This window comes from Gavia stellata, chromosome 3 (assembly GCF_030936135.1).
Source record: "Gavia stellata isolate bGavSte3 chromosome 3, bGavSte3.hap2, whole genome shotgun sequence".
NCBI classification, from domain to species: Eukaryota; Metazoa; Chordata; class Aves; order Gaviiformes; family Gaviidae; genus Gavia; species Gavia stellata.
Window position 1 is genome coordinate 97,382,594 of NC_082596.1, and position 27,003 is coordinate 97,409,596.

Here is a 27,003-nt window from a genome sequence, read left to right on the forward strand (position 1 = left end):
GCCCGCTCGGTCACATGGAGGCACCATTTCCTCTGCCCTTGCTTTGCCCTTAAGGCCGCTCTGCCGCCGGCGGTGCCCGCGCCTCGCCCCGCACGGGCGGCTGCGGGTGGGCGCCGCGTCCCCGTCTGCCCTCCCCGCCACACACAGAGCGCCCATCCCGGTGGAGAAGCAGGGGTGGCTACGGCGGGAGAAGGGGCAGGGGGCGGCCGGCTACTCAGCTGAAAGCAACCCTCTCCTAATAAAGCGATGGGGCCCGGGCCGCGGCGCCGCGCTCCCCGCGCCCTATAAATAGGCTCCGTGCGCGGCCCGCGGGCTTTGGCCGGCGCGGCTCTGCAGGCGGCGCGGTGCAGCGGAGCGGAGCGGAGCGAGCGCAGCGGGGCCGCCACTGCCGCCGCCAGGAGAGCCCCGCTCCCCGCCACCCCAGCGAGATGCCCCGGGTAGACGCAGACCTCAAACTGGACTTTAAAGATGTCCTGCTCAGACCTAAAAGAAGCAGCCTCAAAAGCCGATCAGAGGTGGGGGCATTCGAACCCAGCATGCTTTTTCTGCGTTCTCAGCGCCCAACTTCCTTACCCCTCCTTCCCTCCCTGCTTTATTTTTATTCCCCAGCCTCACGTAGCAATGCCGGCCCCGATCGAAACGCCCTTTGCGTGGCGGGGGGGATGCCGCTGCTCCTGGGAAGAGGGGGCCGGGGTTACGGAGCCCGCGGCGTCTCCCCCCCGCCCCTTGGCGAGGCCAGCCCCGGCGCAGCGGGAGGCGGCGGGCGCTGCACGCCGGTGCCGCGCCGTCCTCCCCCGCTCCGCAGCAAAAATAGGGCGGGCGGGGGGTGTGTGGGGGGGATTGTTTGCTCCTAACAGGTGCCTCTGCCGATTTCTGCGGCGTTGAGCGGGGGGTGACCTGCGCTCTCCGCGGGGGCTGCCTGCCCTAGGGGCAGCGGGGAAGCGACAGCTCGGCCAGCCCCTCTCCGGGGCGGGGGGGTGCCCGGTTACGCACCAGCCGGGGGTGCGGGCCGGCAGGCACCTTCGCCTTCAGCCCCGGGGGTTGTGGGCAGCGCTGTTACCGAGTAACTGACATGCTCTTTTTAAAAAACAGTAGCGAGAGAAAACCAACCAGTGAAGATGGTGGGGAGCGCTTCCCGCGGCACAGGGTGCCCCGGGCTGGGACCCCATCGGGTGGAAACCTGGGGCGGTGGGGCGCGTTCCTCCCTCGCTCACGGTAACCTCCACCACCGGGGCTCTGCGTCCCGCCTGGCACAGGGCCGCTGTTAGCCGGGATATTGCTGTAGTTATTTCTCAGCAGGGATCAGGAAAGACCCCAGGAAATCCCCTGAGGATTGCCTCTACAAAAAAGATGGCTGCCTCAGGATTGAAGGTGCCTTCTCGTTTACCTCACGTAACCTCAAGGTTAACAAAGGATTTAGTTTGACTAATGAAGGAATTACGTTGTGCTGGAGGATGGAAAGAAGATTAAGCTTTTCTCCAGGGGAAGCGGAGTTGTTAGAGAGAGAAACCGAGACAAATCAAGTGAGGTAGAAAGACAAGACTGGAAAGCGAAGCGGGGTGGCCATGTTTATTACGGGCCTATGGCCAGGGATTTTGAGGGCAACAACTAAGCAAAACTTTGCCATTATAAAGGTGTAAGATTGGAGACGCCCTCTTAGTAGAAAGGTAATCTCAGGCTAGTCGTTTTTAATTCACCAAGAACGGTGTCCCAGCTGAGTAACCCCTCATCGCGTGCAACTACTGCTCATAAGGCCCGTAGGCCCTTTCCAGCCATTTGCTTGGGGACCTGCGGTCCCTCTTTAAAATCCACTGTGCTGGCCTGGCAAACAGGTGGAGCTGTCCTCCACCGAGTGGCACATGGCTCCTTCAAGTGCCGTGTTTTGTATATTTAGTGCAGGCTGTGGAAAGAAGGGCTGCTGGGAAGGGAAAACGATAGGAGGAACACGAGCTGATATGGCAGGGTTGTAACGGGTGGCTATGATGAACTGTTAAAAACATTTCACATGGGAAAAAGTGCATGTCATGAGGGGGGTCAGTGAAAACCGATGAAGGTTAAGAAATTGGACACCATCACTGAGGCTGTAGCAACAGGAATAAACAGTGTCTGTGAGAGCCAGATCTGAAATGGACAGCCCCAGTCTGCTTCAAAACAAGAATATAAATAAGTAGTTCTGGCAGAGGAACAGAGGCAGGATACTACAGTGCCTGTTACCCAGCAAGCTGCTGCTTTGAAGCTTATATCAGCAAGCGTCTGCTTCTCTGGTGTGAATGCCTCATTTTGCGCAAGGATAGCTTTTTATGCAGTAACGAGGATTAAGTCAGCATCTTAGGCAGTTTGGGGTGTTTGCAGCTCTTCTTGGAGGTCTGCTATGTTGGTACTTGGTTTTGATTCCTTGCACTGTCTTAATTTTCCATGATTGCTTTCTTGTTTTGAAAAGATACCAGAAAATTTGAAGCTTGAATTCAAGTGTCAAAATTGGTTAAAGCAATAATTGGAGTGGGAGCAGCATTATCTGTGGGGTCTTGGTACTCACGTAGCCTGCTGTTCTTGCTGTTGCTGGACTTGCTTCTCCAGGCTGTCCATTTTAAGTTCATCAGACAAGTGTCCTGTAGGAAGTCTAGTCATTAATTTAAATTTGTAACTTCAAATAATTCCAGGGAGCTTCTACAGAACAGCCAATGTCCTAGTACATTCATATGCCGAAGGTCTAGGCAGGAGTTATAAAATATGTTTAATGATTTTCTTTCTAAAGAAACTTTTACTGTTGTTGAGTGATGGTGAGCAGTCCTAGAGTCAGAAGTTATTTTCTCATAATGCATAGAACAGTAAGCTATAAATTAGCTGTTACCACTCAGGAAAGAGACAAAGAGATGATCAGAAGTGCTACTAGAGGAACTAAGGAAAACCAGTTAGCTTTGTGATGCTCCTCGGTATGTCCATCTTGAGTACACAGTTCTGGTGATCCCTTCACAAGAACACATAATATGCTAAAATAGGTACAGAGAACGGCAGCTAGGATGATCAGCAGTATTGACTGGTTTCTGCGTGATGAAAAAACTAAACCTATTGGGACTATTCAGCATGGAGAAGCAGCAGCTGTGGAGGATATGCTGGAAGTCTGTGAAGGGAGGAGTGGAACGGAAAAGATGAAACTGACAAGTGGCTGTCTCACACAAAACAAGAAGTAGGAAGCACTGAATGTAATGATCAGGCAAAGGTCGTCGTTTTTGTGCAACGTATAATTCATCTTTGGAATTTATTACTATGGGATTTTGAAGAGGTTAAAGGTGTGAAGGATTAAAAAAATTACAAGGCAAGTTCTTTGACCATGAGTGGCTATTTAGCACACTGAATTGGAGGAGACCTTTGTCTTTGAAGGTCTCTAAACATCAGCTTCTTGGGACCTGGGAAGGTAGGCTAGGGAAAGAGTCTTTGAAAACTTGCCTTATTCTTACGTTTCCTTCCCAGACATCTGGTACTAGCTGTTTGGAGAACTCAGGCACCATATAAACATCACCAACCCAGTGTGCTATTTCTCCTGTTCTTCTAGAACAGAAGCCTCATTAGGGGAAGCCCCACAATTATCCCTCATAAATGCCTGCTGTTACAGTATTATCAGTTGTGTGGATAATTGCATGAGATCCATCTGGCTGGTTGGCTAAAGGAATTACTATATGAGAAGTTACAGTAAGTGGAGGTGAGAGTCACTGAAAGAGTGATGGCCTTGTGTTCCCTGCATAGCTTTGCATCTTTCTTCAGTCTTTTCTTAAGCATACTCTTCCTCTTTACTTCTTTCTTAATTTCATTTGAAAGATGTGTTTTCCTCTGTAAAACTGTAAGGCAGTGTTTCTGGCACTGTTGTCTGTGTAGAACTGGTTGTGCGATACTGTCTTTTTTTCCTTGGTTCCAGTTAATAAATTATATTAAAAGGGAGTAAAATATATTATTTCATACCTATCTTCATACTATTTTCTCATGTTAGCTGCAACTGAAATTCCCGTAAGAATATTATGTCATCAGTGATGGGTGGAGAATTGGGCCTTTCTGATAGTAAATGGAAAGAAGGGTGAGTCTCCATTAAGATGTATCTTAGCTTGTTCACCAAAGTCACCCTTCCCTTATGAGCTTATACAAAATGAGAACCTGTTTCACAATATATCACTGAGACACCAAGTTCTTTCTCTTACATAAATCAATAATAACCCACACACACTATTAATCAATCACAATCAGAATGTAGCATGCAATATGACAGTGCTCAAAATGTGTTGTAAATAAATAATTGAAGTCCTATATTTTTTATATCGCTTCCTTTCTGGTGATGGTTTTCAGTTCAGGTCTCTGAATGTTCCTGGACTAAAGCTGAAGTGAGAAGTAATGGAAAACTATGAAAGAGCCTTCATTTGCACTGTTACTAAAGAGACTAACCTAATATCTTACAGTTGTGCATTTCTTAGAGGTTTTTTTCCCCTTTTGCAAGATGCTAAGTAGACCAGTGGGAACTGATCTAAATTTGGTATTATCTCTTGCAAATGTAAGGAACAAGATGCCTGATGTTACCATGATCATTTGAGGATGATGAAGAAGAAATAACTTTGAAGGTGAAGGCTGACGCAGTTGTAAGAAATTAACTTAGAAACCAGCAGCCTCGTGGTTTAGTAAGTCAGGGTATGATTGTTCATGTTTTATGGCAAGAGTGCTGGTAACCATAGCCAAAAGTAAGAGCTTGCTTTATTTTATTGCCATTTACATTAAAGACTGGGACAGAGCCCTCTATGCCCTGGAGACAGAGGGAGTTCCAGTTCTGACTTCTGTGGAGTTAGGACTTCCACTTGGGTTTCTCAGGCAGCCAAACAAACAGCTGAGGTTACTTCTATATAAAATAGTCCACAGTCCTCATTGGCCTTTCTTTCCTTTCTAACCCCTTTTTTATAATTTGATTCTCTTTTTCTTCAGCAAGAACTCTCTTTGACAGAGAAAACATTATTTTACGTTTATATTTTCTTTCTTAATTTGAAGGCAGAAGTTGTAACAAAATAAATAAATTAAGTGAGATAATAGTGGAATGAAAGGCGGAAGAACAGGAAATGTGAGGAAATGTCCAAACCTGCTGTATCTGAAGTCAGTGGCAAAACTCTTGTTAAACTGCAGTCAGTTACTTAAAAGAACGTGTGCCTATTCGTTGCAGGTCGACCTCACGCGCACCTTCACCTTCCGCAACTCCAAGCAGACATACACAGGAATTCCCATTATAGTGGCAAACATGGACACTGTGGGGACATTTGAAATGGCCGCAGTTATGGCAAAAGTAAGTCTTGATTCTCATTTCTGCAACAGTTGGGAAGCCACTGGGTGACAGTGAGCCGCCTCTTTTAATTTTTAGCTATGTCTGTTGGAGAACAGACAGAAATCCAGAACAAGAGGGTGTGGTTTCACTGCAAAGCAGCTGTGCCTTTACAGCAATACAGTTACCAGAGGCAGGGCTCCAGGTAAAAGATTGTTTCAGTGGAGATGCTTACTGGGAAGCTTCCATCTTGAGTGTAGCTCAGCTTCAGGTGGAGCTTCTAGAGCTTAGTTTTTGAGGTCTATATTGTACTCCCTTCCAGAAAAAAATTATTAGCTGACAGCGGTTTTGAAAGTGTAGGTTACTGGATAAAACTGCAGCAGTCAGGAGTAACTAGTTCATTAGCATCTGGCCTCAAGGCTTACCTTAATTTCTTGCAGTGCTTGAGCACTTTCAAAATATTGACCATAACTTGGTGAAACACATCAGAAACCTGATCCTGAAAGGCTGGCTAAGTATGCTAAGTTACCTTTCAATAGCCATTTGGAGTTATGGTCTGTTATTCACTGTTACTGTTTCTTTCAAGCAGGATGAGCCTATACTTAAAATGGGAATTTCTGATATCTTGTTGTTCCGCAGCTGAGGGAAAGATTACTAACTTGGACATTAATATCACTTTTCTTATTTTTGCTAGCATGCAATGTTCACTGCAATTCACAAGCATTATTCTCTGGAAGAATGGAAACTGTTTGCTGCCAATCACCCAGAATGCCTTGAGGTACGCTTTCATACTGTAAATTATTATGGTTTATTGCTTTGTTCTGAACTCACATACACTGGGGTCTCTTGGGAATACTGTTGTCAAGTGAGGTTTTGGGGAATGAAGATATTTGCTGTTCTTAAAAGCATTAAGGGAAGTGGCTTGTCCTGTTTTTAAAAAAAAAAAAAAAGCTATGTGAGTCCATTATGAAAGTGCTTATATTAAGATGCAAAAAAGCAAAGTTTATATATGCCTGGAACAGAAACACAAGTATCCTGAACAAAGAAGAAGGAAATATTTGGGAACAGGTCTAGCTGCTCTGCTTTTGTTGCTGTTGGGAGCTGTGGTAGTGCTGATGAGGGAGAAGGTAAGACCACAAATGCAGATAGCCTCGATAGCTGAACCACAAGCTGGCCCTGTGCGCCCTTGTGCTAGGCAGAGTCTTTGCTATCAGGTGCGCAAGCGGACCTGGAGCCTGCGGGCTGGAGGGCCTCAGGTGCTGCGCCCAAGCAGGGATGAGCATTGAAAGTTGACAGAGCATATGTATCTTCCATTTACCTCCTTGCACTAGAGCTCACACTGTGCTACTACTAGCTGTGCTGCCCCACTTGTTCACAGGGTCTTAGCCTGAGCCATTACAGAGAAACACCATTTAGTAAATTTAAACATTATAAAGACTATTGATTACAGGGTTGTTTGAAAGCCAGCCTATCACTCAGATTAATCAGCGTTGCTTATACGCCACTATAGGGTAGAAAGTGGTCCCAAGAATATCCTGTGTCTGAACGCTTTGGCACTTTGCTCATTTGTCGTTCATAATCACTGGAGTAGGATCTCCTAGTGATTAAATACTGACTTGCTTTGTGACCTTGGATCTCTGCAGAGGTTTTGCGGGCCAACAGCTGTGGAAACTATTTTTCTGTTGGAAAGAACTCATAGGAGGACAAAGGAGGAAGCAATCTGCTTGTTTTCAATGGTAGCTGACCCTGCTTGAGCAAGGGGGTTGGACTATACAATCTCCAGAGGTCCCTTCTAAACTCAACTATTCTGTGATTCTGTAGATCAAGGGAGTGTTTGGTGACCTTAAAGACCCAGATTCCACTCTCTGATAGTGCCCCAAATTTTGCCACTCTGCCTTCCTGGAAATATACCAAGTTAGGGCTGCTTCTGTGTTTGTGTTAATATGAGTATGGCTGAGCCTTCATCCATCTCAGTGGATTATATTTGCCTATGAGAATCCACTTGGGAATGAAGAGCTGATAAAATGCTAATTTTGCTGTATTTTAGAGCCTTTAAACAAAACAGAAATAATACATTGATATTCCCAGGAAGGTATTTATTTCGTATTACATAGTATGATTTTCAGTAGTTGCCAGCACAAGCCCTGCCAAGACTATGCAGAAAAAGACATACGAAGTGTGTGTTTATCCCAGTTTTTATAAACTACTACTCCCTTTTGTTCTCCCTGTCTTTCTAGCATGTAGCGGCAAGCTCAGGTAGTGGAAAAGCTGATTTGGACAAGTTAACAAGTATTCTAGAGGCCATTCCACATATCAGATACATCTGCCTGGATGTGGCAAACGGCTATTCAGAGCACTTTGTGGAGTTCGTGAAGTCTGTCCGTGCCCTGTTCCCACATCACACCATTATGGTAAGTGTGTAGGAAGGGTGGAGAGGGTGTGTGGGAATTCTGTCCAGGAACAGGGCCCAGAGTTTGGTTGGTAGGCATCAGAAGCTCTGTGGTGGCTCCATCAATTTGAGTCCTCATTTAAAAAAAGGAAAGAAAGAAAGGTCTGACTCAAACCTCTTGTATTCCAGACAAATACATGTGGACAGATACCCATCTGAGAATATAGAGGGCAGCTCTAGTCATCTGCCCTTTCAAATCAGCAAGATGTTGACTCTGAGCCAAATGATGACTGTTTAATAACATGTTGGCATTGTCAGTCTTCCATTGCTGATAATTTCTGTGGGAATGTTCAATGTGTGCTTGGATCAGTTTGACGTTGGCGTGGCAGGCTGGGTGGATCCAATTTTTTTCCTACTCACATACTCCTTCCCACACCAGATGTGACCTCTAATCATAAAGTGTGTAGGTTTATTTTGGTGATTCCAAGCTGAGGTTTGCTGTGGGAATGGGCTGAGGTTTCTGCCCAATTGAGGCCAATGGCTGTTTTAGTCTATTAGATCACTATGAAGACAGCTAGCTGAATGTAGACTGATCCTTGCCTATGATAAGAGTCATAGGGGTATTGTGCAGCTGTGAATGGGGTCATCAGGGAGCAAAATAGTCAATACTGGAGCTTTTCATGCACCTTCTGTGATGTTACTATCCCTTCTCAGAGCACTAATGCCATACTTCCTCCAGCCCTTTTGCACTGAGAGTAGGGTGTTTGCATCCTCACAGGACTCCTTGCAGCAGAGCCCTACAGCTCCTGCTTGTGTCCCAGGGGCCTTGAAGAAACGGGTCTGAATTTGTTTCCATACGAATAGTGGAAATTCTCAAACAAGCAGCAGGTTCTTGATGGGACTACTAGACTTTCTTCAAGCCAGTGCAGCAAAAAATCATGTGTTTAGGCAACACTTTCTCACTTTTTCATGCCAGACACAAAGCTTCACACATGTAAAGTAAATGTGAAATGGTCATAAATGCACACTCTGACTTGGCTCAATAGGGTACTGCACATTCAAGCAGCTCAGGGGAGACTACATTCCTTCTTCCCATGTCGGAGGAAGGCAGTGTTCTTGCCTCTGAATGATGGTAGCATTGGAAAATGGAAGTGGGCTGGAATGCCTGTGGGGTTCTGGGTTATCATAGGCTAATGAATAGGCATCCTTCAACAGCTACCAGCAGACGTGGGAACCTTTTTGGTATGGCCATATTTCCCATGGCTTTGGGGAGAGCTTTTGGAAGTATGATAGGATAGATCTGGGCTTCTTGAGCTTCCTGCTCCATGTTCACGGCAGTGAGGGAAGGAGCTGTTTCCTTGCTTTGGATCTGAAGTATTGTCCCTAGTGATGTGATTACTCCAGTGTCTTTCGCTTGAAGAGTTGTGGGAAGGAGCTTAAACCACATAGTTAAAAAAAAAATCTTCCCTATCAGGAGTGGAAAGAAAATTGTGTGTCATCCCATCCTCCACCTCCCCACAGACTGCTGACTTTGCTGACTGAGGAGGGAACTCAACTGAGATGAATTGCCCAGAAGGCACAGGAGGTCAATGTCAAAGTCAAGTATCAAGCCCAGATTTTAGTCCAAGGTCCTTAAGCCAGTCTCATCTACCTCCCACATCTTTTAAGCTACCTACTTAGTTTCTCTGCTTCTGTGACTAAGGTTATTGTTACTTCAAGTCTCATTGTTCTGACAGCACCACCTGCTTGAGCACATATACAGCCCTGACGTGTTCAGTTGCCTCCTCTGATTGTAGCTCCTTTCGCTGAATATGGTTAGTATGGCTCATGTTTTTCATCTCCTGCACAGGGATAATTTCCATTCCTAAAAGCATGCTAACAAACTTGGTGTGTTCCAAAACCTCTTTTCCAAAGCCTCCAGAGTCTGTGCAGTCCATGAAAGTCTCTGATTCAACTAGGGACACACACCTCTACCCCACTTCCAAATGAGTTTACTTTACACTCTCTGCCAAAATAGCCTTTTGAAGCTATTCCTGGCTGAAATGCAGGAGCTTGTCTACGCTCCTTTTTATGATACTCTGGAAGACATGTCCTGCTGCTACCTGTTCTGTCTGCTTTGATGTCTCTGTGCTATGCCTGCAGTATGCTTTCTGCTGTTGTGGCTTTCAAACAAAAGAGTTAGCAGTTAAATAGAAGGTATAAAAATAAAGAAGCTTTCTCATAGCTGAAAGTGATCTCCAGGACCTTGCAGGCTGTCTTGTTTGCCTTCCTCAGCATGACCATTCATTCCACAGTCAGCTGCAGTGCAGTACATAACAGTAACCCAACCCCAGGTCTCAGGGAATGTATGTTCCCAGGGGCCATGTAACGGGCTCAGCCCCGAGGCTGAAAGGTGATGTGCACTTGTGGTTATCGTAGCACCCTCTGTGGCCAGTACTCCAGTGCAGATGGAGGATGTCTCTTGTGTAACAACCTTTCAAATGCACAGTTTTGCCTTTTTAAATACTTGCTTTTATAATCACATTACCTTATTTTCTTCTGCCTGGCTCTGACACAAGCTCTTTTCACTCCTGCCTTTTATATTAATTTACAAAGAGGATCAGTTTCTCCATGGAACACAAAGGACAAGGAAGACAAACAGGGGCACAAAGGTACAACATGACTTGCCTTAAATCACTTATTAGATTGAGAATGGAGGAAGAAGCAGTATTCAAGTCTCCTGAGTGTCTCACAAATGCAGCACTGCCCCTCAGAATCAAGAGTAATGGTCCAGTGGAGTGTTCTGCTGTAGCACAGCATCGTGTGCTTGGGTTGTGCCTACTCGCTGAATTCCAAAGCAAAACTTCAGTTAACATTCATGATGGAGGGTCAGAGCCTTTGTATTACAGTAAGTGTAGTCCTTATTTATTAGTGTAATTGTAGATGTTAGGTTTCTTCCATTTCACTAGAAGTCTGTTTAGCAAGCTAAGGTATCTTTGCCAGCAAGCTTTGCCAAGTTTTTATCCTGAATTTTTCTTTTCGTAGTGTTCTCTGTTCATTATACAGAAAAAACCCTAGGGAGTGGAGCAGAGAGTGTGGCAGGAAGGAGAAGGCTGGAGCAGGACCACACTTGCAGGTCCAGTAGCACTCGCAAAATGTGGGCCAGAGAGGGAGGCAAGCGGGTTCACAAAGCAGGAGCAGAGGGAAACAGCAGGGGCCAGAAACTGATGCTCCCCTTGGAGTCAGTAGCAGAACTTCTCAGGGCCTTAGTGGAGGCAGAATTCAGTCAGAGAAAGCCATGCAGACTGCTCCCAGTTTATCTTTGGAACAAGCAGCAGAGTTAATCCAGTCATAGCATGTCCACCAGGGCTGGGGTCTCAGAGCAGGAGACAGCTGGGATCCCAGGGTAGGAGACAGGGATGCTGCCAAGGCTGTCTTGGGTCAGTCACAATTCTGAGTGCAAACACCCACCTGGTATGGCTCAGCCTTGTAAAGGGCATCATTTCGCCACCTTACAGTAAAGCACCCCTTGCTTTGGTGGGTGGAAGGTGTCCTTTGGCAATGTTCCTGATAGTGTGGAGGCACAGACTGTGCTTTCCTGTAAGATACAAGAAGAAAGTTTGAGAACTGTTGTCACAGACACTTCTCCCCAGCTTGATCCATTGCCATTTGCCAGCAGCTTTCAATCAGTGCAGCAGTGTTCCTGTCTTAGTGTGACTCGATATTTATAGCAGGCTTTTATGAGGCACAGTATCAAATGCCTGACTGAAATTCAGAGGCACTGCCCTACTGTGTTCACTAATTTTGTATCTCTGTCAGAGAAGCTGTAGCCTTTATAATCCTGTTATGTGAAATCTTGATCCCATTAAAGTCAGTAGTGAAACTCCCTTTGACTTTTCTGAGGCCAGGATTTCCCCCAGGACTGACCTGCAGTTCAGTCATCCTGGATAGTGCTGGAATGAGTCAGGGTGATGCTCACTTGAAACCTCACGCTGAGTGATGATCTAGCTGAATGTCGCCCTGAGTGTGTAAGGCCAGGCCCACAGCCAGGGTAGTTTGTTGTAGCCCCTAATAACTGACCGCACTGAAAGCATGGTAGTTTACCTGACTTTCAGTTGTTACTGATGCTGTTATTTTACTACCAGGTGTAGCAAAGTTAGATTAGCAGTAAGGTAATTACTGGGCTATCTGTCTTTCAAGAAAGCCAGTTCTGCAGCAGATTAGAAATGCATTGATAGATGGGCTCATCTTTAAGATGAGCATGGTTTTCACTAATAGAATACTTCCAGCAATTACTATGTTCCCTGACGACTTGCCCAAATACACTACAAAATGTATTGTCTATAGTGGCTTCTTTGTACAAGTTCCAATTACTTTATTTGCTTTATATTCTTAGATAATTTTAAGGGGTTTCATCTCTCTAGTCTCAGTCTTTCTATATTCACCTTTTCACTTTTATTTTTGAGTTGATGTATTCTGGATTTACCTTACAGGTGGGGCTTTCAAAAGCCCTTTTGCCTCCGTTCAGCTGTCATAGTGGTATCAATGGTAAAGCAAGCATTGGTTTCAGTGGAGGTGGAGTTCAGCTGGATGTAGGAAAACAGCTTTCCCTGCTCTTCAGCTGTGATATTAGGGTCTCTTCACATACAGATAGCTGTGCCTCTCTCATAGTGGTTTTTTGTGCTCTCTGAGGTCTGCAAAAGGTACCTAAAAGAAGCAAGTCTGTCATTGACAGGTTGAAGTCTGCTATGTAGACCTCCACATCTTCCCTGAAAATTTGTTTAAGGATCTGCAGATTCAGAAAGGCAGAAACCACTGATGTGTGTACATGCATTCCAGGAAAAAATGTATACTGGGGGCATAAGTGCTTTTCCCGGCTAGGATGAGCATTTTGAATCAACATATGCAGTTCCAACATTCTCTAGCAGTAACTTAACGTTAAATGTCTGGTTAGCATTTCTGAAGAGACAGTGTGACAACCCACTATACTTTGCTAATAAGAAGACACTGCTGTTTAAGTTAAATACATATTGGATCCCAAATGTCATGGAGCCACTGACTTTAATACCTGTTTGTACCTGTTTATGAATCTGTTGCACGTACTCCAGTATTTCACCAAGTTGTAATGTGCTGTGTGTCATGCTGCACAGGTAGTAATCTGCTTTCCAGATGTAAACTGCTTCCTTAATGTTGTAAGCAGCATGCTCTCCGTCACCCCGCCTTGGAGTGTACAACACTTAGTATAACAAATTGCCACTGAGCAGAAAGGAAGCAGCGCTTAGCTGGAAACACTGTACCTATTATATATTCTTTATTTCCTGACTGTTCTATTTTATTTTTAATCAATATCATGCAGTTTTGAGCAAAGTTAAGTGGTCCTGTGTCATAAACCACAAATTGCTGCCTAACAGTATCGTTGTTTTTATAAGTGCCTCAGGTGGTGGCTTGTCAGCTGTTTCAGGCTAATAAAAGGGGGAAGTAAAATTCATTAAAAATAAATAAATGGTGAAATAGGAGCCTAAAATCAGTAAGTGGAGAATAGGCCTTGACCAACATTCCCTGGGTAGCTCCTGTTGACTTCAATAGGAGTTTTGTTTCAATAAAAACTAAGAAAATATTAAGTAAGGATTTTAGGATTTGCCTCCTGCTCTGCCTATATCAGTACTGCTACAAACACTTGCCGAGTCCTGGAATATCATTACGTAAAAGGTTTTCTGAACATATCTAGAGCCTAAATTCAGATCTCCACAATTGAATAGCCCGTCTCAGTACAAGTGCAGAACGGATGATGTGGGCAACTGGACTTGTTTCATACAGGTTTATTTTGTGCAGTTTTTCTAGTTAGGAACATGCTGTAGACATGAGACAAGCCACAGAGCTGAAATCCAAACCATACTTGGTTTTCAAACATCTGATGGGGGATGACGGGCTTGATGGGATTCACCCCAGAGTACTGAAGGAGCTAGCGGATGTTACAGCAGGACCCCTCTCAATCACTTATCAAAGGTCTTGGGAGTCTGGGGAGGTCCCTGCTGACAGAAAGCTAGACAACATTATTCCACTTTGCAAGAAGGGCGTGAGGGAAGACCCGGGAAACTACAGACCTGTTAGTCTAACCTCAGTACCTGGAAAAATTATGGAGAAGATCATGCTGGGTGCTACTGAAAGACATTTAAAGAACAATGCAATATTCAGGCATAGTCAACGTGGATTCACAAAGGGAAAGTCCTGTTTAATTTAATATCCTTCTACAATAAGATCACCCGCCTAGTGGATGAAGGGAAGGCAGTGGATGTAGTTTTTCTGTATTGTAGTAAGGCTTTTGATACTGTCCATCACAGAATCCTTCTGGACAAGTTTTCCAACTGTGGGATGAGCAGGTACATGGTGTGCTGGGTGAAGAACTGGCTGAACGCCAGAGCTCAAAGGGCTGCAGTGAACGGATCTACATCTGGCTGGTGGCCAGTCACCAGCAGAGTTCTTCAAGGCTCAAGTCTAGGGCCAGTTCTGTTCAATATTTTTATCAATGATCTGGAAGCAGGAGTTGAATGCACCATTAGTGAGTTTGCTGATGATACTAAACTGGGAGGTGATATTGACTCTCTTGAGGGCCAAGAGGCCTTGCAGAGGGATCTAAATAGATTGGAGCATTGGGCAATCATAAGTGGCATGAAAGTGAACAAGAACAAATAGCAGATTCTGCCCCTGGGATGGAGTAATGCCGGTCGCAAGAATGAATTGGGAGAGGAGTGGCTGGCGAGCAGCCGTGTAGAAAGGGATCTGGGGTGCAGGTTGACAAGCAGGCTCAACAGGAGTCAGCAGTGTGCCCTGGCAGCCAAGAGGGCAAATCGCATCCTCGGGTGCATCAAACAGTGATGGAGTCACCATCACTGGAGGTGTTAAAAAAATGTGTAGACATGGCATTGCAGGACATGGTTTAGTGGGCATGGTGGTGTGGGGTTGATGGTTCACCTTCCTCTTCACTAAATGCCTGCAGAATTCACTTAAAAACTTGGCAGTCGGTATTCACGGTCCTGGAAGGTAAAGCTTATCCCCACCAATAGGAGTGCCAGTAACTGCATCACACTGACCTACCAGTGTTTTGTCTCTTGTAGCTTTTTCAGTGCCAAATCAGCTGACTTGGCACTTTCTCCAATTAAATTTCCAAAATGGAAGTTCAGTTAATGCCAACTGTGGTTATTCCCTTTCCTAGGAGGAAACATCCATTTCTAAAGTGACTAGATTGACACCACCAGCTTCATGCTCGGAGCACACCCACTGCATCCATTGCTCACCCGGGCGGTGGAGGGCTGGATCTGCTGGTCGTGACTGTGTGGAGCTGGACTGCAGCAAGCTACTGATGGGTGAAAGCCTCATTAACACATCTCTCAGGCTCTACCCTTCATGCTTTGATGCCATCAAATGTATGAGATGGTGAAGTTCATGGTCAGGTCTTTTGAATTTAGATTGCAGAAAACCACAGTTCAAGAAATGTAGGTTTCCTTGTCCACATTGTAGTCTGGATTTCATGGCATCCATGAGCCAGAAAAAGCTGTATTTCATGGTACATTTCTATGGCTCCCATACTCTCTACCAGCTGAAGCTCTGACAGAAGAGATAGCCCCTACATCAATAAAGCATGCGTGAAGAACTGCAGAGTAGAAATAGGTAACACAACGTCAGATGGAGCACCAGGAGTTTCTGCTTCAGCTTGGAAACATCGGAGGAGGCAGTTGTTTCTGGAGGCATGAGTAGATCACAGGGTGACTATGAGCCATGGATACAGGCAAATGCCTTGTTGTGTGTTAGGCAAGATATTTCTGTAGGTAAGGCAAGTGTTGTGCAGAGCCCTGGTGAGAATTCACCTGTACCACTATGGACAGTTCTCATTCCTCAGGTTCAAGAAAGATAAATTCTGTCTGGGATGAAGGCAAACAAAGACTAAGCAGTTGATTAGGGATGTGGAGGGCCTACAGAAGAAGATGACTCAATGGAGCAAGACAAAAGCTGAGAGGGCTGCGATCACTTTCAAGAAAGGTATCGAGGATGAAGGCCAAAGGAGGAAAAGAGCTATGGAAGTGCAAGGAAAAGTATGGTAAAAAACACAAAACAATTCAGTAGTTCTTTCCGAGAAGAAGACTTCACCATAAACAGCATGCTCTCTACATCTCTGTGAAGTTCACAGAGGGAACTAAACCCCTTTCTTTAACCTCTGGCATCACCACAACCAAGTGAATGTATATGGTATAAATGCCCTTATTTACATAGTCTGAATGTACATACAAATCCTGGCACCAAAGTACAAAATGGCAAGAACAGTACCTTCCTTACTCTTTCAGTACTCAAAATACTAAATCCTAAAGGAAAAAGATTTGCCAGGGTTTTAGAGAAGATCTGAACATCTTCCCACAAAGTGAGGTGGGCAAGTGGGATGGAGGGCTATAGGGGCTATAGGCTGTTGAGGAGGGATAGGCAGGGCAGGAGAGGTGGGGGAGTTGCACTGTATGTAAAGGAGAGGTTTGACTGTATAGCCCTTACAGTTAGGGATGATGTGGGTGAGAGCTGCTGGGTGAGGATTAGGGGGATAGAAGACAAAGACAACCTGATGGGTTCTTAAGGATCGAGGTTTACTGGACCAATCATGAAATTCATTTGACTCGAGAATGTACGTGTATGATTTGTTTAATCTCTGTGGCATACACAGTGAACAATATGGTGAACTGTATTCTTCCTGACTCTATATAGTTCAACTCATAAAAGCTCTGGATAAAACTCTACATTATCATTGTTAGTCTTTACTGCAGTAGTCTTGAAATCTCCCATATATGTGATATTGTTCCTTCTGTCTAGGCAGGCAATGTGGTCACAGGAGAGATGGTAGAAGAACTTATTCTTTCTGGAGCAGATATTATTAAAGTGGGTATCGGACCAGGTAAGTCAAGTCCAGTCAAATAAGGGTGACTTATGGTAGTGTTGCTGGGGGAGTTGTGCAGATGGAACCAGTGTATAATGCTGTTTGCTTGCCCATTAGGATGCCTAGACGCACTCAAGTCAATAAAGTAACAGTGCCCTTGCATGTGGTATATTTAAGAAATATATGGGCAGGGTGCTAGTGTTTCGTACTGCAAAGTATTACATATTCTAGTGTTTCGTACTGCAAAGTATTACATATTCCATCTTCTGGCAGTGAAGATGACTATTATTGGAAGCACTGACATGCCTGAGTTGCTGATATTATCAGTGATAATACGTGTTGTGTTTAGGAACTTTTTTTCTAGCCTGTTGAAAAGGGGCTGAGTCATCCCAGCTCAAAGGAGACTGTGTTCAGGTATCCACTTCTATCAAGGAAAGACAGGATTCTAAATAGCTTTATTATTTGTGTTCTGAGGTTGCCCATCTTGTCAATGTCTTCAAATATAATTAATTGTGAAGTATAGATAACATTGCCTCTACTTGTTATTATTGCCTGGGAGCTACAATACTTACATTAATGCACTTACTTATTACCTATCACTGTAACATGCCCATGGATAAATGGGAGGACCCTAAACTTCTTACAGTGTTTTTCCTACCTTCCCTTCCCTAATATTGTTGTCTGGCATATACTGCTATACTGTCTTCCCTTTTTTCTTTACCTGCCTTGTGCATTTGTTCGTGTGCGCCTTCCTCTTGCTATTTTCTTCATAGACTGCAGCTGGGGTCACCATGCGTGGGCTAGATTTTAAACTGGCTAACGGAAGTGCCGCTGACAGTATAGCTGTGGTCAGCCAGTGCAGTGCAGGCAGATTGTTTACTCTACAGTGCCAAATAGTTATGGTTCATGAATGGATAATTTGAGCAAAGCAAATGATGTAATAAAGGTTGCAGTTGTGCCCAGAAGACAGCAAACAGCAATAAATACTGCAAAATACGTGAAGAATAAACAACAGAGATGTCGTGGTGCAATTGTCACAGACAAGTTCAGATATAGAAGAAGAAATATTATAGTTTGTAGCCTCAAAGTGGAAATAGTTAGGAGTAAATGCTGGGTAGCCCTCTCTGGAGATCTTCCTGAACAGATTTGTACAAGTTGACCACCCAAAACCGCAAGTAATGAATGTTCCTCACAGAAGATCAGATTGTGAGACTCTCTTCCAGATAACGGTCCATCCTGTGGAAAATAGCAGTGCTTTATTATAAAGCATTACATATATAAGTACACACCCTGTGGAGATTATTTTAAAACTAATTTTCTTCCTACTTTGCAGAAATACTTCTCGGTGTTTTCACCATGTCAGTTCTTTGAAAGATCTCTGGAAACTTTTACTTTACTGGTAGCTTGAGTATAACTGGATATCAGCTGGGTGAAGGGATCCAGATTTCACTGTATTTGGTTTAGAATCCGTTTTGAAATTCTTGTTATCATGCAGACCTTTATGGTCTGTATCCTAAATTATAAGACCTGGACAGGCAAAAAGCAGTCCTCATTTTGATTCTTAATTTGAGGAGAAAAATAGAGAAGGTATTCCAAAAGATCTGTAGCCCTATTATGATGTTGAACTATCATTCAAGTGGGTTTTTTTATATATCTGTATATACCTTTATTTTTATATATATGTGCACCATGTAAGTGTATAAGTAATATAGTTTAATAATCAGATAGAATTAGTATATTTCCTGTAATATTACACTGTACAGCTTTCTGATGATTACTTATCTCACTTTTTAAATGCTGTGTGCTGCTTTTCTTATATTCCCAACTATTGCAATCAACCAAATATTTCTGCTGTATTAGGCAAAAGATGAGTTTCTCTCCCTTGTGGGAGATCTCCACAAAAAAAGAAAATAAAAGCACAGATTTTCCCTGAGAATTCTTTTTAAAAACATATGTAGAAAAGAGATAGAAGTATTTATTGGAAGAAATATTCAGGTATTAAATGCTGCTGAGTCTCAGGGGTTGTGACTCTGGTCCTTGTGTCCCTCTTCCCTTCAGGCACCTCAGGCAGATTCGTTTTCTCGCGATGCAGTAATTCTCTCACCAGGATGCATTACTGATGAGACCTGAACTGGGAATTGTGGCCCTGGAGAAGAAAGGGGGGATATCAGTCACCTCAATTACAGCTCCCATACAGTGGTGTGATAGCATTTCAAAACTCAAGTTCCTGTATGTTCCTTTTGTCTATGGGAAGCCAACATTAGCCATGGAGACTTCTTGAGGGAAAAAATAATACAGATAGAAACACATTTTTTTTTCCACAAGAAAAAGAAAACAAGCTGTATCTTTTCTGTCAGCCTAATGGACTCTGTTTTTTTCCTCTCATTTTCTTGTCTAGGTTCTGTGTGTACCACTCGGATTAAGACGGGGGTGGGCTATCCACAGCTAAGTGCTGTTATTGAGTGTGCAGACTCAGCACATGGCTTGAATGGACATATCATCTCTGTAAGTAAATATCATCTACTTTCAGATTCCCACTGTGCAAATCGTTGTGGAATAGGAGAATCAAACAGTCCAGTACCCAGCATGTTAAAGGCTATCCTTCTGTCACCTCCAGTTGACCCCTATACTAGCTCCTATGGTAGTCAGTGGAGATTTAAATGTAAAGAAGCCAACGCCCTCTAATGTTTAAAAAGACTTGGGCACCTCACTGCTGTTTGTGCCTTTGGAAAGCTGCTTCTTGCGCCCTGAATGAAGTAAGCTGTTACATGAACGAATAGGAAGCTTGATAGTGTTTTCACATTGAAGCAAGCAGTAATTCCTACAAAAGATTTCTGAAAAATGAGTGAAATTTAAACATGGCTTTCCCCAGAGAGTGGGACTGAGGGACAGGCAGGCAGTAGAGGCGAGTACAAGGTAAAAACAATATGAGCCCATCTGTGTCCTAGCAGCTGGATTGATTTCAGATGGCATCCTCACAGAGTCTCTGTGCAGGGGCAGGAGTGTTTCAGAGGTGGCTCTGTTGAGGACAGCTGGCACGTGAGCCACTTATGTTCTCACAAAGTAGTGGGGAAATAATGAGCCGGTGGAGAAAAAAGAGCCTGTATCTGTATTGCCTACTAATAGCAGCTTCCACTCTACCAGCAAGACCAGATTCACCTCACATAGAAAAAGTAAATCTGTAAGCACGGCCTCAGACTGAGCTAGACTGCAGCCTATAGCACCCAAAGGTCCTGTGTGCTTAGGCAGGCCCGCCCGGCCAGTCAGTGTGCCCCTGACTGTGCCAGGCTTGCAGAGTCTCTGCACGCTATCTGTGAGGCAACTGGTCATCAGGAAGGCATAAGGGCTAGCCAGCGTGCTGTGCTCACAGGTACCCTTAACAGCCAACAGTCTCCTTCTGCAGCCCTAGGACAGACCACACACTGAATTTTAGATCTACTGCCAAGTGAAATCACTGGAAGGCCCTGATTTGTTCGACCCAGTTGTGACTAGTGTCTGTGTGAGAAAGGGGGTGTGTTGTGTTGTTGAGGAAGGAGGGCAGAGGAGAGCAAACTGACTGTGGATGGGCAAAGGGCTTGACTGTATTTCTTGGAGCTATGGGTATAATGGAGCAAGAAAACAAGTATGTGTTACAGTCGGATCTCTCTTGCTCTTTATTGTTAATACATATGCATTCCCTCCTCTCCATGGCTCCCCTATATGAATTTTGCAGAAAAAGAGAAAAGCAGTCTGTGATTTTATGACTTGGGCAGTATTACAAATGTTTATGCCTATAGCAGACAGCAGAATATGTGTGCAGTAGAGCACGAAAGATTGACTCATTACTATGAAGGCAGGATAGCTATAGGTGTCTTCCTAGCAGTGGCGCTCAGAGGCCCATCCTAGTTTTGCAATAATAATTTTCTGCTAGCAACCCTCAGAATAATGTTCTGATTTTACAAGAAAACAGGGAGTGTGTATTTAGACTGTTGAAAAATTAGACGGTTCTGTACTATTCCTCCTCTCCTTTGCTGCTTTGCAGATGGACCAGTTCCTGACCTGCTTAGGTCATGTTGGCTTCAGTGAGCCCACACCTATCAACCCCCTAGCCATTACAGGGGGAGTATAGCAGGGCAGTTTAACACCTGTCTGCTACAACATCTGGGCCCTCAGCTGTAACTGGGGTCTCTAATACCACTGCAACTCAGCTCTGTCACCTAAGCTAAGGAGACTGAAGCAAGGGTGAGGATATTATGCCTGAATTCTGCAGCATTCAGATAGGTATTGGTGCGTTTATTGGGGAAAGAAAAGGCTGGACTACATGGTCATTGCCAGAGCTCTGGCAAGAGTGTCACAAAAGAGAGGTATCCTCCTGAGGGAAAAACACCGTATGGGAACAAACCTAAGTATATAATTGGGTCTAGTGGCAACAAGTATACATGGCATCCCTCAAAATGTCTCACTACTGTTGTTATGTAGATTCAGGAGGGGCACACCCTACCTGAGCCAAAGGAGACCTTTACAGTCAGAGTATTACCACAGCTATCTGTGTCAATTTGGCAGGAGAAAATACGTCCAGCAGTTTTTTTGTTATATTGATATGGAAGTGGCAGGAAGGATGTGGAAAGATTCAAAGCCTACCAGCTATCTTCCTGTAGATTATAGCTGATGGTGTGATATGGATTAGTCCCTTGGGGTGCTTTCTTGCATCTGCTTCTGTCTTGTCCAGTACCTTCATTGAAGTGCTCCTCTTTCTTGTTACGTTGGCTCAGCTTAGGTATGAAAAGAAAGAAGTCCCACTCACTGAATGGGACAGTGATGGTGCTGAGCACAGTACAGGCACTGCAAGGAACACAGCACCCTTGAAGCCCATTCTCCAGTAGCTCTGCTAGGATGGCAGCACAAACTGGGATTTTAAACACAATTTTATTACTGAAATGATCATGATTTTTGGAGCTGATATGTTGACAAAGAAGGTGACAATTTTTAGGGAAACATGATAGTCCAAGTGAACGCCTGGTGTCTCTCTAGAGTCACTTACACAGAGAAGGGGGAGGTGAAATTGCACTAGTTACTTCCCTCATGCTAAATTATCTTCAAGACTCAAAACTCACCTCAGAAATGAATCTTTCATGACTCACTGAAAGAAGAGAGGAAACCCTGTCAAAGATACAGGCACTGTTTCTGTCCCATGCTATTTGTCTGGGAGCCAATGGTCTCATTTTTCACTCCTGCTAATCCATTGGCCTTGAGAAGGTGCAGCAGTGAGTTACAGGGGAGAAGCCATTTAGCAGGAGAGCTCCTTCAGAAACGCCCTACTTGAGATAAAGTTTCTGTTTCTTGTAGGTCAGAGAACTGCTCTGCTGGATAGAGAGACAGTCACATATTCTAGTAAGCCAGCAATGTGGGGAATGGAAAGCAGCCTTGCATGTGTCCTCTCTCATTTGGCTATCATTTGATAGAGTACCCTATTTCCCCTTCACCCTGCCTGGGTGATGGGCCATCAGCGTTCCATGAAAAGAATGACTAAGAGGTTCTTCACCCAGCTACTGCCATACCATCTCCTCCTCCAAACAGAACACTTTCCACACAGAAATATGCCCAGCATATGTAGTTCAGAATAAAGCACCATATGTATTGTTTCTACTGCTGTATATGCCACATACTTTATATACCTTCTACATAATAATACCTATCTGTTTGCTAATACTGTAGGAAGGGCTGGTTATACATTTTATTACAAAGGTTGCTTGAAACGTATAAATCATAGTTATAAACTTACTATAATTTGCATATAATATTAAATATTCAACCAGTTCATACTGTTTTTCCATACTGTATTTCTTTTCCTCAGGCTAAATTTTGTTGTTGTTAAATGGTTTATCTGTTCTGAGAACAACAGTGGGGAAAATAACATTATTTTAGCCACGTTAAAATAATTGTGTTGACTGGAAAGCTGTTTTCCTCTCTCCTTCAGCTTAGCACCCAGTTGTCTCAGAATCATGTCCTCTACAGTCCCCATGGCCACCCATTCCAGTAGGCTTACTTGAGAATAATGCCAGTTCTACTGAATTCGGGGGGGGTTGTATAGATACATTTCCCCAGGGCTCTGACGTAGAGGGTGAGCCTGCAACAAGCTCCATGGCTGTAGCCCAGCAGTTCTACAAGTCGTTTTGAGTCCAGACCCAGGCCCCTCTTGGGACTAGCTGAACTGCAAGTGGAAGCTTCCCAGACTGAATGCAGCAGAAGCACAGGCTTATTTTCTAAACAGAGTGCTTGATTTTTCACACGGAATGAAGTGGTTTAATGCATATAGCTTTATTATATAGCATCTTCTGGTATTACTGCTCAGTATGTCCCCTTTTTGTTTCCCTTTCTGTGAATCATTCAATTTACCTGCTTATGTGAAGTACGTGGAGACATCTACAGATAAAGAAATGCTGTGAATCATCATCATTGGTTCCTTTTATCTTAAATGGTAACTCATAAGCTTTTGGGAAAGTCTCTTAATCTGCTCAGCATTTTGTAATTTGGTGACATTCAAAGTGGTATTTTTTGAAGCCGATGATTAATGATTACACAGTAAGGCTTCCATCCTCATGGTACTTCTGAAAGCATAAAGCCTCCATCACTGCCGCTACTGGGTTAATTATAAAAGTCAGCCCCTGAGCCACCCAACAAGAACAGAGTGAAACCCATGTACCAGAGAGCATTCATAGCCAGCCTGTCTCAGTCAGACAGTAAGTCAGGCATATTCCTGACACTACTCTTTGAAGATTATTAGACCTCTCTTTCTACCTCGGCTCTTCCTCCCCTGACACATGTGCACACACTCACACCCTCCTCCAGGCTCTGACAGACTTGTCAGAAGGAAAGAATTGCACAAGCAGAACCCTTAACAGGAGAGAGAGATTCAACTGTCAGCCCAGCACTCCTTTTGGAGCTGACAGCAAGAGTGTCTAGCTTAACAAAAGGCATAATGTGCTAGAGGTTATCAGCAAATGGAATAAAAGCCTTTAAACTTCTACCACGTGCTGTTTGCAGTGGGATGCCCTTTGAAAAGCCACTCACTTTCAGATCCACCTGCTCAGTTTGTGTCTGAATCCTTTTCTGCGCACAGAGAGGTTCTAATGCTCAGCCCCACTGCCAGCTACCCGCGAAAGCCAGCTCTGAAGTGGCTGATGGTGGGGGTGTCTGGCTGTGCTCAGCCACAGGTCATACACAGGCATGTATTTCTGCCAGAAGGGAGGTGAAGCAAAATAAAATAACCATACAAGTCTGGGGAGTAGCTTCAAAAGCAGGAAAGCTGTCAGCGGTTTGCAACAGACCCTGATCAGCAAAGGAATGGGGAGCCCTCTTGGTACAATGACTGTGTGGAGTAGAAGGATCTTTCATCTGATGCCGAGACCTTTACAAAACCTAAAGAACCATAGCACATGATGAGTTCTGCTACGTGCCATTCCTTTTTTACAGCCTTTTTTACACAGACATAACTTCCCTCCCCTCAACCGAAACCCCCCTCATCAGCCACTTCTTTGCTCTGCACTGAAACTGAAACAATAGGTCTAAAATGCTAAAGATTGCAAAGTGCTGTTTTTTCTTTACCAAACCCATAGCAAACAGTGAGGAGTATGATGAGAGGTTCATTTTCACTTACCAAAGATTAGATTACCCAATTTGCAAAGAGATTATCAGATCAAAATCCAACATAGCTGATGGTATATTTCCTCACCTCTCCCACTGTGACCTTTTAATGTGTTGTAAACTGCTGAGAAAGTTATTTTAAATGTCTTTGGTGGTTTAAGGTAGGGGTTTGTGGTACCTCTGCATCACATAGCCTTTCATTAAAATGGCAGGGAATGATTCAAATCATCAGAGGAGTTTTTGTTTTCCAGTTTCCGGGATTTAGGAAATTGCAGTGAGGAATTTGCATTGCTGCTGTTAGTAGTAGTATATACGGTAGAGTAAATGAGACTAAAGAAGAAAAGCAATAGAAAGGATAACATGGATTCCCTAAAAGCTCAGCCAAGGTGATGTACACTGATGGTGCACAGTCAGCTCTTGACCCGCTGTTCCTGAGCGGGGCCGTTCTGCTGCAGGTGTTGGAGCGCTGGTACTCGCCTGGTCCCTGCGTGAGCTCACCGCCACTCGCTGTCATCTCTTCTTTCCGCAGGATGGAGGGTGCAGCTGCCCAGGAGATGTCGCCAAAGCGTTTGGTAAGGACAGCGCGTGGTGCCACCCCTTACACCCCATGTATCTCCAGCACGGTCAGCAGTGATGCAGGACTCAGTTTGACCCTGAGTGTGTAATCAGCAATAGGTTACGTTCGTCCCTGTGGGTGACTTCAGTGAAATTAATACACCAGACATGAATTTGCTCTTTGGACCAGACAGTCCAAATTCTGCAGCGCCAAACATACAGTGGTCGAAGTCCTATTTAGAAACTATCTGCCAGGTGTGCATGGGATACAGCCACTGGGACAGTAATACAAAGAAAACTGATAAGGGTTTCTTCTGAGTAGGGTTCAAAGATGCCTGTAACATTGCCAGATCTGGCTGACCTGGGCCTTGAATGGACGAAGAGCTGGTGGAATGTGTGTTGGACAGAAGAAGAAAACAAAAAGGCAGGCCAGATCCCTGGAGATGTTCTTGGGATCAGCTGTCCAGTTGAAGAGATGCAATTTTATTTATACTGTATCCCCTAGAGCTGAGCAGATGTCTAAAACATCTAAGTTAATAATTAACAGATTTTGCTCTCATGCCAATAGCTTCAGTGAATTGCACCAGCTCTTGCTGACAGAACAGAGAATTTAATCTGTGAGTATTTTCTGTTGGGCATGAAAGTTACATTGGGGGGGGTGTCAAGGTCAGGATTGTCACTTAGCCATAACCTTGTTGCAGCAGCATATGTAAACCAGGTGCTAAACGCATCCTGGGCTGACAGGACATTTAAAGACACTCCCTCACTCCCCCAAAATGCCAGACCCTTTGGAGATGTCACAGTGGGGTAATACCCAGAATACAGTGGGACAGCACAATCTCTCATTGGGATTTCAGGGTGGTACGACACAACAGCTAGCACATTATGATACAGCATGTCTGCTTGGCAGAAAGCTTTGCAAGTATGGAAGGCAGGGGCAGGCCTAAACTCAGATTACGAACCTGCCAAGAAAAACTGTGGGCCTCCTGGAAGGGTTGAAACCAAAATCTGTCTTCTAAGTTTGCAGACAGCTCCTGTTTTCAGACAGGTCAGATGACAAGGAAGACTTAATTAGAGAATTTTAAGCACAGCATGGAGTGATTGCTACCAGCAAGGAATCTGCTCAGTCACAGGATTTCACAGCACCCTTGTGTTACCCAGTGGGTGACGTGACGTAGGGAATAGATACTTCCAGTTGGGTGATTCTGACATAGCTGAACAGCGGCATCCACCCTCTTTGACAACAATATTGTATTATAAAAACACCCGACCTCTCCTCAGCCCAGCCCACTGACATCACGCTGCCTGCAGTGAGGCCTTTGTTCTGCCTGACTTTCGCTGGCTCCTCCACTCCCCCAATTCTTGCTGGTGTTGTCGTTGGGAGCTTGTGAACTGGGATTGCGACCTCACTGCATTCCCAGCTGCCTGCACAGAAACCCGGCCTGTGGAAAAGGTCTTTCTTCAACAAGAGCCTTTCCAGAAGTTAGAACAACAGGAAGCAACTTCATAGTGTTTAAAATGTTTTCCTTTGTGATGTTCATAGGAAGTCTGAAAAGTCCTTGTAGTCTCTTTGGGCTAGCTGAACAGAAGCTTGCTTGAAACCTGTGAAAGGGAGATTCTGGCCTTGCTGATTGTCAGGAGGTGCTGGGATTCACAGTGGTACATGTTTGAAGGCTACCATGGGTTGTCGCTGGGACAGAGGAGCATCAGAAGGCTGAGATTATACAGGTAGTAGTTCTACTCTGACGGTAGGCCTGACAGATCAGTCTGACCTGTGTGTCACAGGTACAGGGCTGGAACTGATAGAGATTACCCTGAGGCAATAAACTTTACCATATCTGATTATGTATAATTGAGGCAGGCACACTGTTGACATGTGACTAGCTGGAGCCAGGTGTGCATTTGTCAAAGGTGAGTGGCAAAATAAGCTTCTAGGTAATGTTATTACTATCAGTGTTTATTGAATGCTATTGAGGTGATTGGCTATGTGAGCCATGAAGAAGGTAGCCTCCATGCCCAGCATTTACAAGCCAAAGCCTTGATACTGATACTGAATTGTCTAGCATAGACCTCTGTGCTTGCTGCGAGCCTCTTGGGGGAGAGGAGTTACATAAATATATTGGATAGCAGAGATCAGGTGATAAAGCACACAGATGTACAATTTCACCTGGGAAAGGAGGCCTGGGCAAAGCATGGACCCAGAGAGGACTTTTGGTTAAAGTGATTATACTCTCTCTTTTTGGTGAATCATTGTAA

At 44.5% G+C, this 27,003-nt stretch overlaps 1 protein-coding gene across 3 annotated transcripts in view; it reads left to right on the plus strand.

Moving 5' to 3' along the window:
• Window positions 1-386: 386 nt before the first annotated feature.
• GMPR (guanosine monophosphate reductase) overlaps window positions 387-27,003 on the plus strand; it is a 45,627-nt gene continuing 19,010 nt past the window's right edge. Inside the window, exons 1-7 of one of the 3 annotated variants that reach the window (XM_059815218.1) lie at window positions 387-515; window positions 5,192-5,311; window positions 5,982-6,065; window positions 7,525-7,698; window positions 16,506-16,587; window positions 18,968-19,074; window positions 24,722-24,764. In XM_059815218.1, the coding sequence (XP_059671201.1) occupies window positions 429-515; window positions 5,192-5,311; window positions 5,982-6,065; window positions 7,525-7,698; window positions 16,506-16,587; window positions 18,968-19,074; window positions 24,722-24,764 (697 nt within the window). In that variant the 5' untranslated portion in view covers window positions 387-428. Of the gene's footprint in view, window positions 516-1,335; window positions 1,372-5,191; window positions 5,312-5,981; window positions 6,066-7,524; window positions 7,699-16,505; window positions 16,588-18,967; window positions 19,075-24,721; window positions 24,765-27,003 lie in introns of those variants that run through there. The other 2 variants (XM_059815220.1, XM_059815219.1) reach the window with 2 other exon arrangements.